This window comes from Crocodylus siamensis, chromosome 5 (assembly GCF_052110815.1).
Source record: "Crocodylus siamensis isolate JL-2025a chromosome 5, ASM5211081v1, whole genome shotgun sequence".
NCBI classification, from domain to species: Eukaryota; Metazoa; Chordata; order Crocodylia; family Crocodylidae; genus Crocodylus; species Crocodylus siamensis.
In genome coordinates this window covers 186,818,067-186,835,086 of record NC_143399.1, presented here as the reverse complement: position 1 = coordinate 186,835,086, position 17,020 = coordinate 186,818,067, and the positions used below count along the sequence as shown (strand labels likewise).

Below are 17,020 nucleotides of genomic sequence, written 5' to 3'. Positions count from 1 at the left end.
AGTATCATTCTAGTACTAATGTAACATAGAATTGTAGAAGTAGGGTCAGAAGGGACCTTGTAGATCTTCAAGTCTGACCCCCCCTGCCTGGGCGGGTGAAAAAACTGGACTTAAATGAGTCCAGCCAGGTAGGCATCAAGCCTCTTCTTAAAGATCCCCAGGGTAGGAGCCAGCACCACTTCCCTAGGAAGTTGGTTCCAGCTCTGAGCCACCCTAACTGTGAAGTAGTTCTTGCGGATGTCTAATCTAAACCTACTCTCCAGTAATTTGTGTCCATTGTTCCTTGTCATGCCAGGGGGCGCTAGGAGAAACAGTGTCTCCCCCAAACCCTTCTGGTCCCCCCCCTAGTGAGTTTATAGACAGTCACCAGGTCCCCCCTCAGCCTTCTCTTGTGAAGGCTGAACAGGTTTAGGTCCCGCAGTCTTTCAATGTAGGGTCTGCCCTGTTGTCGCCGGATCATGCGGGTGGCCCTCCTCTGCACATCTTTCATGTGATGCAAGTTCAACTGTTTTAGAGAGCCATTATTTGTTTTTGAAGTTTCTTACTATTGTTTTTTTTATTGGAGCACAAACTCTCTGTAGAGTAAGATGGAAAACTGCTACCACAAGCATGGTTTCTGCTATAGCGGTTACAATAATGTTTACTTTGGGTCACAGTGTAATTCAGTATGTCACGTTACATTAATTTAATTTTGTATTAGTACACCTTAACACATTTTAGTAAAGGTATTGATTATCCTCCCCATTTTACACATGTAAAACCTGAGGCACCAGAATGAAATGTTTATAGAATTAAGAATAATATCATCTAGCCCTTAAATAGTGCATTTCATAGATTTCATAGACATCAGGGCTGGAAGGGACCTCTGGAGATCGAGTCCAGCCCCCTGCCCAAAGGGCAGGAAGTCAGCTGGGCTCATAGGATCCCAGCAAGATAAGCATCCAATTTACTCTTGAAGGTGTTCAATGTAGGTGCTTGAACCACCTCCGCTGGCAGGCTGTTCCAGACCTTGGGGGCTCGGACAGTAAAGAAATTCTTCCTTATATCCAGCCTGAAACGGTCTTGCAGGAGTTTGTGACCGTTCGACCTCGTCATCCCTTGGGGCGCTCTGGTAAACAAACGTTCCCTCAGATCCTGGTGGTCACCCCTGATAAACTTAGAGGTGGCCATCAGATCACCCCTGAGCCTACGCTTTTCCAGGCTAAAGAGTCCCATGTCTCTCAGCCTATCATCGTAAGATCTGTTTTCCTGACCTCTGATCATGCGCGTGGCTCTCCTCTGGACTCTCTCAAGCTTCTCCGCATCCTTTTTGAATTGTGGAGCCCAAAACTGGACGCAGTACTCCAGCTGCGGCCTCACCAAGGCCGAGTACAAGGGGAGAATGACGTCCTGGGATTTGCTTGAGAAGCATCTGTGGATGCAAGCCAGCGTTTTGGTCGCTTTACTAGCCACAGCATCGCATTGCAGGCTCATGTTCATCTTGTGGTCAATGATGACCCCCAAGTCTCTTTCTTCTGTAGTGCTATCCAACGTAGCACTGCCGAGCCTATAAGCATGCTGCAGGTTTTTCCTCCCAAGGTGGAGAACCTTGCATTTTTTGGTATTAAACACCATCAGGTTCTCGTCTGCCCATTTGCTGAGCTTGTCCGGGTCAGCCTGGATCACCTGCCTATCTTCTGGCGTGGATGCTTTTCCCCAAAGTTTGGTGTCATCGGCGAACTTGGCCAGTCCACTCCTGACTCCAATGTCCACATCATTAATGAAGCTGTTGAACAGGATGGGTCCCAGAACAGAGCCTTGAGGGACTCCACTGGTCACAGGGCACCACGATGAGTGACTGCCATCGATCACAACCCTCTGGGTCCGACCATGGAGCCAGTTTCCCAGCCAGCGGATCGTGGCGGAGCCAAGGCCGCAACTGGCCAGTTTGGCCAAGAGGTGATCATGGGATACCAGATCAAAAGCTTTTTTGAAGTCAAGATATATGACATCAATCTCTTCTCCCTTGTCCAGGTGATAGGTCACCTGGTCGTAGAAGGAAATGAGATTGGTCAAACAAGACCTACCCACAACAAACCCGTGCTGGCTATCCCTTAGAATGTTAGCCTGGGCCAGTCCCTCAAGGATGGCCTCCTTAATAAACTTTTCTAAGATCTTCCCCGGGATAGAAGTCAGGCTAATGGGCCTGTAGTTAGCCGGATCCACTCTCCTCCCTTTCTTGACGATCGGCACCACATTGGCCTTCTTCCAGTCTTCGGGCACTACACCAGAGCGCCAGGAGTTTTCCAGGATCCGTGCCAGGGGCTGGGCTATGACACTCGCCAGCTCCTTGAGTTCCCTGGGGTGCAGATTGTCAGGGCCGGCTGACTTGAAGGTATCCAGCTTCTCAAGATGTTCCTTCACGAGGTCATCTATCACTAGATCTCAAAGCACTTTGAGAGAGAGCCAGTTCGCATTTTAGTAAAACTTTAGGTGTTGAACCTCTTTCACATTGCCCCACTTAGTAGGTCACATTCCCTTGTGTAATAAATCAACAAAAGCTATGGGTTGAGAACACATTCTATTTTTTTCAACATTGCCCTGAAAAGAAATGTCAAATGAGAGATTTCTTTTTTAAATCTTTAAAAGTTTATCTCTTTGGTGTTTATATTGTAGTGCAAATGTTTGATTGAAATAGTTGTATAATTTTTTAATGATACTCCACACATTTTTGTGCATACCAGCTAGCACTGCTATTTAAGAGATGGTGAGTGTGCTACAACACTTAGGACTTGTGCAGGATCCTGCTTATGGGTTTTCTGCTTTTGTTTGTTTATGAAGCCTTGGACACATAGGGTATTGGACGAAATTAACTATTAATTGGTTTTGATACAGTGATTGCCATTTTTTTTTTGCTCTTACAGCTTCAGCACCTTAACTTTTTACTCATATATATATATATATATATATATATATCTTTTTTTTTTTCATAGCCAAATGTGGCACAAGTACTTCCTGAGCCCACAAGTTATTGTCTTTCCAGTACTATGAAATAAGGCTTGCTCTCAGAATAGACCACATTTTGGTATCATTTCTTCTCTCACCCATCAACCTTGTGGCTAAGTAAAGTTGCATATTATGCCCTCCAGAATCTATTGCAGCTATTAATCCAGAGGACTACTGTAGGATGACCTGGCATACCACTGTTATACAAGAGCTGAGCAGACTGTAATACTACTAACATTGTGGAGAGGAAGGTTACAGTCCAGATTATTCCTACTTGCTGAGAGGCAAGCAGTAAATCTGGGATTAGAAATTGAACACATGCCTGGCAGTACAAGTATTGTTTTATCAAGCCGGCTTCTGTACGATGCCTTAGGGCGGGGTTCAGCCATGTTTCAAAGCTGGGGAAGGCAAGGGTGCTGCTTTATCAGACTTTAGCTCCAAGTGCAGGTCTCTTCCAACCAGGCCTGCACCTCAGTCGTCACCCTCTCCTCCTCACCACCTGGCAGCTCTGCCACCAGTACTGCTTCTCACTGCCAAAATGCCACAGAAAGTCCCCTGGCTCTGCAGGCTGGATCTGACCCACAGGTTGCTGACCCCTGCTTTAGAGCAGACAACAAACACCCTGTCCTTCAAAACAATATAGGCAGTAGAAAAAGGGCTTTTTTCCTTGCTAAATTCAGTGTTTCAGTATGTTGTACTGTTAGTGTACATTGATGAATTCTGTGGATTTTGTGTTGATATAAAATTCACCCTGGTCATAGTGTGATTTTTCTCCTCTTCAGTATAATGCTTCGCCACAGCAGCAAAGAGAAATAATTAAGAGTAGGAGTCTGGACAGGAGGCTACAAGAACCAATAGTTTTAACAAAGTGGAGGCACAGCACAATTGTATTGGACACCAATGATAAGGTAGGAGTGAGCAAAAGAGCATGATAAAATGAATGACTATTTTCTGGTTTTTGAAACATTTGAAATGCACTGATTTCTAAAGGATTTATTTGGTGATTTTTTTTTTTCCCCCCCTCATGTTGTATACCGTATACTCAGTATATATTTTCAGTAAAACCATGGGTAATTTCTTAACCTGTTATCTGTTATTTTATTTTTAATCCAAATCTATTTTCTTACATTCACTGATTTATACTTTTTTACTCAGAACTGTTTCCTTAAATCTTCTTTTGACTGGCTGATAACTCTCTTTAAATTTTAAGCTTTGGGTCTACAAAAACATTTCTTCTAATTAAGAACCACTTGCATTCTGGCGTAAACATGAAGAATAATCAGTGATCTTAATTTTAAGTCCTTTGTATATATTCATAGTTCTTATGTAAAATACACTGATATTTTGTATCTGAAAGTGAACTGTTGGCAATAGGGATATACCATATTTACCTGAATCTAAGACAGCTGTGAATTTAAGATGATTCCCCAATAATTAAATTCTATACATGGAAAATTTATAAATGTATTATTATATTTTTTTTCTGAAAAGAATCTAATTATAGTGGAAACTTGCCTTAAATTCATCCCCTACTATTGCTGTGGTGAGGAAAGCAGTGGCAGAAGGTGAGGGGCAAGATCCCTGCCCCTTGTCTCTTCTGTGCCTGCCCCAATGTAGCCTGCCCCCCAACTCTTTGCCTTCCATGTCTGTGCCCTCTACTCCCTGCCCTCTCCATGCCTGCCACTTATACACTTCCTGCTTCCCTTTCCCTTCCCCCCATCACATACCTTCTGCTGCAGCTCTACTCTGGCTTCTGGGCAGCAGTAGTGGCTCTAGCCCCAGCCCAGCCCAGGCAGGAAGAAGTGGTGGCAGCTCTGGGCCAGGGTGGGCTGGGGCTGGAGGGACCAGAGGCAGAGCAGAAGGTAACTGGGCTAGGGGGCAGGCTGCATGGTGTGCCCTGCACTCCCCCTGAGTTGCACATGTGGGTCTTCACCTTTTTTCCTCCTCCACCACCTTGCAGTCTCCCCCTCACTCTCTCCCAGCTGTGAACCCCACCCCTGCCAAAGGAGCCGTCCCAGCCTGGGGTAAGTGCAGATCGTCTCTGGCTTGATCCCTGAGCTGGGGGCCAAAGTTGGAAATGAGCCGCTGCCTGTCCTGGGTCACTACTCGAATCGAAGACAAGGCTTCTTTCCTGCCACATTGTCTGAGTGGGGAGAGATGCGGGAGGAGAAGCCCTTTCTTGGATTTTGAGTAAATATATAGTAATATGAAAACACTGATTTTAGTACAAAGAATCTATAGCCTGCTTTTTCAGTGGTTTAAATTGGCTTCAATGTCTCACTAATATTGGGCATACATAGTTAATTGCCGAGTTAAATAATCACCTTTAAGATGGGAGTACCAATAGAAATATTTAGTGGCTTAATTCCTGTAACAATTGTTCTTTGATTTTTTTTTTTTTTTTTTATTGCCTTAGTTTTAGTTTGAAGCAGGCTTCAATTTGGATCATTTTGAGGAGGAGCTAGCTTTACTAAAGGTGCACCAATACATCGGTTCAATATTGGATCGGCACCAATATAAAGAAAATTGATTATATTGGAAATCAGCCTGATGTGATTAATAATTTGGCCAATAAATGACTGTGCGTGCATACGTGCAGCCTCAGCACAGTACGCAGGCAGCGAGGAGCACAGCCCAGCAGCTTGGAGAGCTGCATGCAGCTGGTAAGTCTGTTGTGGTAGAGGGGGAGAGGGCAGAGAAGGTATAGCGGGGCAGATCAGTGCCCCTATGGTGAGGGAGGTGGTGGAGCTAGTGTAGGTGCTGCCCAGCTGGGGTGGTGTGGGATGCGGGATAGAGCCATGGCTCATCCAGGCGCTGTGGGGAGGGAGAGTATCTCCCTATGCGCACCCTGGGAGGACATGGTGGGGAGGGGTACGTGCACTCGGATCTGGACAGGGCGGGCTGCAGCTGCAGGCTGGGGCAGGGGTTGTGCTAGTCTCTTCCTGGCAGAGGGGGCTGGGCCATTCTGCACTCGGAGCAGGTGGCAGCAGTGCTGAGAGAGAGCTGTGGAGGGTCTACAGCAAAATTTGGGGTGGCTGCAGCCCCCCTTGCAGTCCCCCTTCTAGTGCTACCACCCACCCTGAGCTCAGTGCAACCTAGCCCCTACCAGGAAGAGCTCACCACACCCCCAGCCCACATCTGCAGCCCACCCTGCCCCACCCTGTGCAGATCTGCCCCTCCCCCACCCCTGTGCCCTCCCTGGGTGCACACAAGTGGAAGCCGGTTCCCCTCCCTGCACCCCCTGGACGAGCCATAGTTTTGCCCCACCCTGGCTGGACAGCACCTACCCCAGCTCCACTCCCCTCCCCCCACCACCGCAGGGATCATTGATCTGCACCCCCCCTGCCCTCCCTCCCCCCTCCCCTTCAACCACAACCGATTTACCAGCTGTATGCAGCTGTATTGGAAATTGGATCGGTATCGGCTGATATGCCTCCTTAATAATCGGCTATCGGTATCGGCTTCCAAAATCTGAATCAGTGCACCCATAAGCTTTACTTAAATTCATGGTATGGAAAGTGCTAATGACTCGGTTTTAGTTTCTTTTCCGAGTTCAGCTGAGAGTTGAATGGTCCTTATTTCCTCTCAAGTTCATTTTAAAAGTTTTCCTACTCTGTTTATGTGTGCAGTCTCTTTAGTACTTGACAAAATGCATCTTAAGCAAAACAGCAGGGACAGGTCTTCCATCTGTTCCCTTTTACATCTTCTGTATGATTTATAGTAGAATCAAGATTTGTTTTGACCATATCTTCCAGTAAGTTACAAGTTTATTAATATTAATGGTGAGAAATCAAATTTTGCTTAGCATTCAGAGCTAGCAGTCAGAGGATTGATGCAGGTAATTTTGCAATATAATGTAAAATCCTCAATCTGTGTGCTCCCCTGCTTTTCAAAAAACCATTGCTAAAAGTAGATACTTTGGAAATTGGATCTTCACAAGAGACAAAAACATAAATGAGAATCTCCACTGTCGTAGACCTTGAAGAAAGAACTGAGGGGTTGTTCTAAATAGTCTCAAATGCCCAAAAGAGTAATTTGACATTTACTGAGATTACGTCAGAATACACTTTTGTTCATTTTGCTTGTGTCCTAAGTTGTTTTTCCAAAAACATCAGTATTCTGCACCTTACAGCTGTAATGTTAACACTCCTTACAATGTCTAAGTATTCTGCTACTGTTAACTCTGGGTTAAAAAGCAGTCTTGATATAACATGTATACCCAGCATGATCACAAATGATTGTGTAGTCAGCCAGATCAAAATAAACCTTACAGTGGAGCAAGAACAGCAGAGAGCTGAGGCCAATATGAACGAAAATGGGAAGTAGTAATCAGCTGTTTAAAAATTAGGGTTGCCCACACAATATTGCTAACTGTCTTACTCTGCACTATTAAAGTGTAAAGTGGCATGTCTACAAAACTAATCTGACTCTTATCAAACTTTGTGACAAGTGGCTAGAAAATGGAAAGAAATATTTTCCACCAGTAACAAGAAGGAAGTCTCTCTTGCATGTTATACCACCACTGAAAATCTGTGGGGAAATATCACATAAAGCTTTTCAATGCAGAATCATCACAGACAGTATTAGAGAAAACATTAATGGTTTTTCTCCCCCCATTTGGTTTACTTTGATCTTCAGAAATTTCGTATTTTTTTTTCTTTTTGATGCATAATTAATACGTAGCTCACAAATCCAAAACTGTGATTTCTGTTATGCCCTCAAGACACAGTCGGCTTTAGATTGCAGGAAAATTAACAAAAATAGTTAAAAAATTAATACTATATCTGTTAAATAATTTACATATTAAAGTCATTTCATCTTTTTGGTTACCAACTAAGCACAGGCATAATTCTTATTTATAGTTGGGACAAATACCCAAGAATACCCCAGGCAAAATTAATATCCAGAACCTGATTTTATTTTGACGATACAGGTGAATTTGTAAAACACTGTTGAGACAGCCTCCAGTAAGTTCTTCTTCTTAGGAAAATGAAAGCATCATTGTACAGCATGGTGGTATTGTTAAGACTCTGCTTTAATAAACATGTCCACGTCAACTTAGTATGATTTCATTCTATAAACCTTATAGGAGCACCTCCTTCAACAAACAGTTATATCAGTATCTCATTATGTTATCTTTGCTTTAAACCACAGTGCATAGTCCATGACTCACAATATGAAATGCTATACTGGAAAGAAAAAAATGTAATTGAAGAATGAGCAGTGCTGCTGTTCAAAAGAGTAACTTTTTGTATTATCTGTCTTCACTTTTTAGGATTCTCCATCTGCTTCCAAGACAAGCTTCCCTGAAAATGAGTCATCTCCTTCTTCACCAAAGCACCAAGCCACCGTCAGTATTGAAGTTATTTCACAATATATACTGTAATGACTGGGCAGCTAGTGAACAAAATAGTTTGAGAGCAAGTCATGGGGTTTAAGTCTTGCCAATCTCTGGCCTAAAGAAGTCAGAGATCTGGGTTGCAGGCCCTCTGTCTGAGGGTGTTTCATACCTAGGTCTCCCATCTCCCAGGAGAGTGCTGTAACCATTAGGGCTGTAGGCTGGGTTTTGGATGGGTGGAGTTTCCACTCTTCTTGCAGCTGATCTACTGTTTAGAAAGGAATACAAAACTAATGAGGAAGAAGAAGCAGTGGGGAACCTCTCTTCAGTAATTAAGACAGACACATGCACACATTCCTGCTCTGGGTGAGGGAAGATCTGGAGCCTGGCCTTTGTTCCACAGATTATTTATATATTTTTACATTTGAAAGTTATCCAGCAAATATTGGGATCTGAGACTGAAACCCAGGACTCCTCTAAAAAAAGGTCTAGGGATGCCTATTAGACTAGGCCTTAAGGGGTTTTGGTATTAAGATGCCCAGTTTGTGAATCCTAAATTATACTGAGCTACTCGGCATTTTGAAAGCAATGTTGTATATATACAGTCGCAGAACTTTGTGTTTCAAGATTTCTGGAAAAAAACTAGTGTATTTGGTCTCTCAATGTTCAAATAACTAGGGTTTTTATAGATTTTTTTTTATTATTATTATTATTTTTGTTTTTTTAACCTGGACTAAGGTGCCTAAATTCTGCATTCTGGTCACAAATACTTTTTTTTTGGTGATCTGGCCCCTAGTGTGAGTGAGGAACATCCCTTCTGCTGTAGTATTTTTAAGCACGGGAAGTATAACTAATTTTTTATGCTCACCAATGGAACATCAATTTTCTCATCTTTCTGGTCTATTAATAGATATTGGTTTTAGGCGAAATTTTAAATAATTTATGAAACAATATAAACTTTAGTTCTGGAATGTGAAAAACATTGAGGTGTTCCTTAAAAAAAAATCCATATATTATAGCATCAGGAATTGTTGATGCATGATTTTAATGATCTGTTGGTATGTGTTTTGGGAGCATGAAGGTACCATTTTTTCTCATCTTTCACAATGCACCAGTGTATAGATTGAAAACCCTGCTATTCATTTACAGTAATCTATTCTATGCTGCTTATTTTATGAATTTTTAGATTACTGTGAATATAGGCAGATTTTCCTTAGTGTATTTCCTAAGTTTCTCTCAACAAGTAAATCTTCTGTCTTTGTGCACAAGCAAATACTGCTGCTTATTTTACTTCAGATGTTTTAAATATGGCACAGTTTTTGAGGTATTATAATTATCTTTAGTAAATAATGCACTGCTTGTCTTAGACAACAGAAAAATGCTGGTTCTCCAGCAAATTCAGTATTTTCCTCTGTTTTGTTCAGGTTTGCACATCCACAAAGAAAGCTTTTTAAATCTTTTTGCATTGCTTGAGCCTTAATTCATTTTTCCTTGCTATTTTCCAGTGGGACTTCACATTAGCACTCCCCTTTTCCCCTGATTAATCAGACCTTTGTTTTATTTATTTGCTGCTGGGGAGAATTCTTCCTATTGGTAAGATTGATATCTGTGTTGTCCAGGCATATCTATGGTGGATGCAGATAGTGAGTTTTTATGTGTTACTAATAATTTACTATGAATAATTAGTGATAGCATGTGTCAGCATGCTGTAGTAACATTGAAAAAGCAGAGGAAGATACTCTGAGGAATTCCACCTGAATGTTAAAGCCTTAGAAGGTTTATTTGCAGTTTACATGAATATTAGCTATTATTTGTCATAGAACACTAATGACATGACAAAGAATAGGCTAATTGCCGGGGCGGGGGTTGTAAACCATTTTCTCATCCAAACCAAAACAGTGCTGGAAAAAGTCATTTTTCCATAGATGTCTCAACTAAAAGGAAAAATTGTTGAAATGTCCCGTTTTCCACATTTTGTAAATGAAAAATTCTGTTTTCCTACTTTGAAATTACTTCATTTAAAATTTGATTTAATCATAAGTTTGTGCATGTATCTGTTTAATATGTAGATATATATCTATTTATATAGATATACTGTATATCTAGATAGTTATATATCTTTATACCATCCCTGAGATTTCAAGAAAAACTCCCCATCTCTCAAGTCAGGCAAAAGCAACAGTCTTGGAAGTTTTAAAACAGCAACACCTACCAAAATTTCAGTTAAGACCAAGGCGTTTTAAAAATATATTTATATTTATATTTGTATTTATATTATATTTGCTGTTTGAAAACTTCCAAGACTTTTTTGCTTTTGCCTGACTGTGGAGATGGGGAGCTTTTCTTGAAACCTGAGGGATTTTTCTGTGCAAGGAAGTTATGCTACTGCTAGGCAGAAAACTGTAGTTCAGCGGATTAACAGAAATCAAGTTGTGTCAAGACTGTCCATAGACTGTGTCATATTTATCTTAAATTGTTGTTGCATCTTTGAGTAAAATAAGCATTATTCGAAGGATCTATGAATAAATCCTACCAGCCTCACACAATCAAAAATGATAAAACAAAACAAAAGGTCTGGAAGACGGGTTTAGTCCTGTCCCTTGTTTCATATATGTAAACCATTCCAGCCAAGTCAGCCAAGTACTTGTCTATCCTGCACTTAATATCTCCCAAATATGGGGATTCCTTAGATGTTCCAGTGCGTGATCATCTTACAGTTAGAAAGCTCTTCCAAATATGCAAGCTAAAATTTCTCTTGTTGCAGTTCAGAATTTGCTTCTTTTCCTGTCACCTGTTGAGACATCAAATAGGTGATCATCACTCTTTGTTTGTATTTGAAGACTTATCAAGTCCTCCTCTCAGATGTCTCAATAAATAATCTTTCAACCCATCCATGAATGTAGATAGTATAGGTAGTAACACCCCAAAAATTTTATCTGAGATAGAATCCTTGTGGATAGAAATTCTGTGCTTGAATAAAAAGAACATACCATGTTTATGCAAATCTCAGATGATGATAAATGTAATATAACTCCCCAATAATTAGAATCTATACATGGAAAATTTATAAACTTGTTATAATTTTCCATGTATAGAATCCAAGTATTGGAGGGTTGTCTTTAATTTATCCCTTCCAACTGCTGCATAGGGGCAGGTAGGAGGTCAAACAGCTTGTCCCCTGCCTTTCCTCATGCCTTGGGCCCCCTTCCACCTCTGCTGCCCCTCTGCTCCCCTCTTCCCCTCCTATCCTGGCTCAATGCCAGCAGGCTACATCCTCATTCTAGTCTGGGACAGAGCATGGCCCCCACCCAACCCCCGTAGCAGCCATGCAGACTGCGCACTGCTGTGCCAGAGGTAGGGTGGGCCTGTTCTCAGTGTCCTAGTTTTCAGTTTATGTATGGAGCCTGCCAGCATGGAGCAAGGGGAGAGGACTATGTAGGGGAGCAGCAACTGCATGGTGGGGAAGAGGGCGCAGCATACAGAGAGGGCAGTGGGAGTGGCGAGTGGTGGCAAGTAACAACTGTGCTACAGACCTGATCGCATCAGAGCAGGAGCCTGAGCCACAGCAGCTGCCGGCCCCTCCCCCCCCCGCCTCCGCTTTCCACCCCTGTACTTGAGTCTAAGATGAGGGGCTTTTCCTCCCATGTAATATGGGGGTGGGGGGGATGGGGACTTAGAATCAAGTAAATAGGGTAGTTCTAGAATTGTACTACTGATAACCTAATCAGGAAAGTGCAGGTGATTATTAAAGGTTCAGTGAGATTAGGGAAGCTGGTAAAATGGAACAAACAATAATAATGGGATCCTTCGACTATCCTCACATAGACTGAATAAGCACCTCATCAGGGCAAGATGCAGAGAGAAAATTTCTGGGTGTGATAAATGCTTTGTAGAACAACTCGCCTGGGAACCCACAAGGGAAGAAGCAATTCTAGACCTAAACATGCAGGACCTGGTTAAAGAGGTATCAGTTGGTGAGCCACTGTGTAACAGCAACTGTAATGTAATCACATTCAACATTTTAGCAGGAGGGAGTAAGCCAAAAAAGTCTGCCATGCCAATATGCAACTTTAGGAAGAATAATTGCACAAAAATGAGGAAATTAGTTAGAAAGAAGTTTAAAAGAGCATTCAAAAAACATAAAAGACCTGCAGGTAGCTTAGAAGCTGTTTAAAAATACCAGTGGCTCAGGAAAAGCCTGCATCACAAATTGAATAAGGGAACCAGCAGACCACTAAAACCCCTGTGTGGTTTAATGGGGAGTTAAGGAGGCCCTCCAAGGCAAAAAGCATCCTTCAAAAAATGGAAGGCATACCTAAATGAGAAAAACAGGAAGGCTCACAAAATAGGGCAGGTCAAATATAAAAGTGAACTAAGGCAGGCCAAAACATCCTAAGGAGGATCTAGCAAAAGATACTAAATTTAATAATAAAAACTTTAAAAAATGCATCAGAAGCAGGAAGCCAGCTAGAGAATTAGTGGGACTATTATATGTCCAGAATGTAAAAGATGCCCTTAGGGATGACAAGACCACAGTAGAGAAGCTAAGTGAATTTTTTGCATTGGTGTTTATCACAGTAGATACTGGGGAAATTCCTAAGCTAGGTCAATCCTTTGTAGTAGATAGTTCTGAAGAGTTGGACCACGTTAAAGTCGCAACAGAAGACGTTTTAGAACATATTAGTTTCATAGTTTCATAGTAGCTAGAGTCGGAAGGGACCTAGGAAGATCATCTAGTCCGACCCCCTGCCTTGGCAGGAAAGAGCACTGGGGTCAGATGACCCCGGCAAGGTGCTCGTCTAACTTCCTTTTAAAAATCCCTAGGCTAGGAGCCTGCACCACTTCCCCTGGAAGCCGGTTCCAGGCCCTAGCCGCCCTGACTGTGAAGTAGCGCCTCCTAATATCTAAACCTACCCTCCGCCAGCTTGTGACCGTTATTCCTGGTCGCTCCTGGCAGCGCATGGGGGAACAGGGACTCCCCCAGTACCTGCTGATCCCCCCTGACCAGTTTGTAGCAGGCCACAAGGTCCCCCCTTAACCTTCTCTTGTGGAGGCTAAACAGGTTCAGGTCCCGTAGCCTCTCCTCATAAGGCCTGCCCTGCTGACCCCTGATCATACGAGTGGCCCTCCTCTGGACTCTTTCCATATCATCCACGTCCCTCTTGAAGTGTGGCGCCCAGAACTGGACGCAGTACTCCAGCTGCGGCCTGACCAGTGCCGCATAGAGGGGGAGGATCACCTCCCTGGACCTGCTCGAGATGCATCTGTGGATGCATGACAGGGTGCGGTTGGCCTTCTTGACTGCCTCCCCACACTGCCGGCCCATGTTCATCGTGGAGTCAATGACGACTCCAAGATCCTTTTCCGTCTCCGTGCTGGCAAGAGGGGAGTTCCCCAACCTGTAAGTGTGGTGCCGGTTCTTCCTCCCCATGTGCAACATCTTGCACTTATCAGTGTTAAACCCCATCCTATTCTCATCCGCCCACCGTTGCAACCTGTCAAGGTCAGCTTGTAGCCTATTGCACCCTTCTAGTGCACCCACATCCCCCCACATCTTAGTGTCATCAGCAAACTTGAACAGGGTGCTTTCTACCCCCTCATCCAAGTCACTGATGAAGATGTTGAACAGTGCGGGCCTGAGGACCGAGCCCTGCGGAACCCCACTGCCCACGTCCTTCCAGGTCGAGAAGAACCCATCCACTACCACCCTCTGGGTGCGGCCCTCCAACCAGTTGGCGACCCATTTGACTGTGTGGGCATCGACACCACAGTCTCCCAGCTTTTTGATGAGGACAGGGTAAGAGACAGTGTCGAAAGCCTTCCGGAAGTCCAGAAAGACTACATCCACAGCAACCCCTGCATCTAATGATTTGGTGACCTGATCGTAAAAGGCCACCAGGTTGGTCTGACAAGACCTGCCACTGATGAACCCATGTTGGTTGCCCCTGAGCATGCATTCCCCCGCAAGGCCCTCCTGGATGTGTGCCAGGATAATTTTTTCAAAGAGCTTACCCGGGATTGAGGTAAGACTAACTGGCCTGTAATTTCCCGGGTCCTCTTTTTTTCCCTTTTTGAAGATAGGGACCACATTGGCCCTCTTCCAGTCCTCCGGCACCTCACCAGAGCACCACGAGTGCTCATAGAGCCGCGCCAGGGGTCCCGCAATGACCTCGGCCAGTTCCTGTAGAACCCTAGGGTGAAGATCGTCCGGACCAGCGGACTTGAACACGTCCAGCCTCTCCAGAAGTACCCTAACTAACTCCTCGCTAACCCCTGGCCCAGGCGTGTCTCTCCCGGGGCCCGAGGGGGGCCCAGCAGGGAGGTGGCTGAACTGGTCCCTACTTAGGAAGACAGAGGCAAAGAAATCGTTAAATATGTTAGCTTTGTCATCTGGCGTGACGACTAAGTTGCCCATCGTGTCCTGCAGGGGCCCCACATTACCCGGGACCCTCTTTTTACCCCCTATGTATTTGAAGAAGGACTTCTTATTGTCCTTAATCCGGGAAGCTAGTCCTATCTCCATCTCTGCCTTGGCCTTCCTGACTGCCCCCCTACATCCTCGGGTGACTGTAACATAGTCCTTCTTGGTGATGACCCCATCCCTCCATTGGGTGTATGCCTCCCTTTTAGCAAGGAGACATTCCCGGATGCTCCTAGTGAGCCATGGGGGTTTATGTGCCCTCCTGCTCCCTTTGACCCTTGTTGGGATTACCTCCCTTTGGGCATGGAGGATCGTCTTCTTAAGGAGCAACCACTCACCTTGGACATCTGGCTCCCTTCCCCTCTGGGTCCTCAGCGCTTCCCCAACGATCCTCCTTAGCTTGTTGAAGTCAGCCCTCCTAAAGTCTAGGGCTGTTGCCTTGCTGCAGCCCTTTGCCACCTTACGCTGGATGGTGAATTCCAGCAAGCGATGATCACTGTCTCCCAGGTGGCCCATCACCCTCAGCCCCCTCACCAGGTCGTCACCCGTGGCCAGCACCAGGTCCAACAAGGCGTCTCCCCTGGTGGGGCTGTGCACCTCCTGGGTTAGATGGAGGTCCTGCACTCTGGCTAAGAACCGACGTGAGCGGTCAGACTTGGCTGACTGCTCTTCCCAGCAGATGTCTGGGAAGTTCAGGTCCCCCATGATGACCACATCCTTAGCCCTCACTGTCTCTGTGAGCTGACCTAAGAATTCCTGGTCGAGCTCTTCTCCCTGGTTGGGAGGTCTATAGTAGACTCCCACCGTTAAGTCTCTATCCCCTGGACTGCCTTTTACTCTAACCCAGAGCACCTCAGAGTGCCCCCCCTCTACCCCCTTGCTAATTGACAAGGAAGTATATTCCTCCTTGATGTAGAGTGCTACTCCTCCACCTTTCCTTCCTATCCTGTCCCTCCTGTATAGCCTATAGCCCTTGACACTCACCGTTTATATTAAACAAAAGGAAATGCTGATAAGTCACCAGGACTGGATGGCATTCACCCAAGAGTTCTGAAGGAATACAAAAGGTGAAATTATAAAACTTGGTGATACTTAATATAGTAAAACTATTGTTACAAATGGCCTCTGTGCCAAAGGACTGGTGGCTTGCCAATGTGATACCTACCTTCAAAAAGAACCCTTCAGGTGATCCTGAGAACAACAGACCATTCATTGAGTCTCGCTTCATCCCTAGCAAGTTGGTAGAATTTATAGTACAGAATAAAACTGGCAGTCACACGGAGAAATAGGATCTACTAGGGAAGAGGCAGCATGGTTTTTTGTAAAGGGAAGTCCTGCCTCATCAATCTGCTGGAGTTCTTTGTGGGTATCAGCAAGCATGTGAACAAAGGGGATCCAGTTGACGATATATTTGGACTTTCAGACCCCAAAGGCTTAAAAAATGCAAAAACAAACTTATGTAGATTAGTAAAGTCAAGGTATATGATATTCACTGCTCTTCCTCCTGCCTTGCGTCCATCCACAAAGCCAGTCACCTTGTCATAGAATGAAATCAAGTTGGTTAAGCTGGATTTCATCTTGACAAACCTTTGTTGGCTGTTTCTTATCACTTTATTTCCTGTATGCTTAGAAATAAATTCCTTGAAGTTCTTCAGTCTCTTTCTGAGTATCAGGGTTAGATTGACATTATAATATGGATTTTATTTTACTTTAAAATTTTAGTATTGTACATCAGATTTTTAAAGTTTGACAGATGTAAGTCTGATTTAGTATGAAGTGCTATCAGAGTGTACACTAAAGCTTTTTAGGTTTTGTTTTCTCTCTCCTCTCTTGTATTCCACATGTACTGTCCATTTTAAAGACAAGATTTAAATTAGAATGCTGTAGGGACTGGGGCATTTTTTCATTGACCCTATGTTGAGGACATCTTGCTATGATGGTGCTAATTTAGATTCTTTCCCTAGTCGATTGTGTCATCTCATATTTTAATGTCTAAGTTAGGAACTGTTACTGAAAGGAAATTGATTTAGAAAGGTTTCATATGAGCATTTCTTTAGCTCCACTCATTGGTTGGACCAGGGATTGGCAACATTTTTTGGGGAAAGTGCCAAAAAACATAGCGAACTGGGGTTTGAAGATGTTGGTGTGCCAGGGGTGGATGGCAGGGAGCCACGACAGGGCCTGATCATGGCAGCACAGTCCTGGCCCCTTCCCTGCCATCCTGCTTGGGACACGTGTAGCCACCCAGCAACAAGCGGGGCCAGTGCAGCTGCTTG

The 17,020-nt window shown here is 44.1% G+C and overlaps 1 protein-coding gene across 6 annotated transcripts in view; it reads left to right on the top strand.

Moving 5' to 3' along the window:
• The window catches only part of ARHGAP12 (Rho GTPase activating protein 12), a 181,067-nt gene that overhangs the window by 89,531 nt on the left and 74,516 nt on the right, over positions 1-17,020 (top strand). For all 6 annotated transcript variants that reach the window (XM_090047522.1, XM_090047521.1, XM_090047524.1 and 3 more), the window contains 2 exons: positions 3,768-3,893; positions 8,261-8,335. In XM_090047522.1, coding sequence (XP_089903648.1) covers positions 3,768-3,893; positions 8,261-8,335 — 201 coding nt within the window. The remainder of the gene's footprint in view (positions 1-3,767; positions 3,894-8,260; positions 8,336-17,020) is intronic.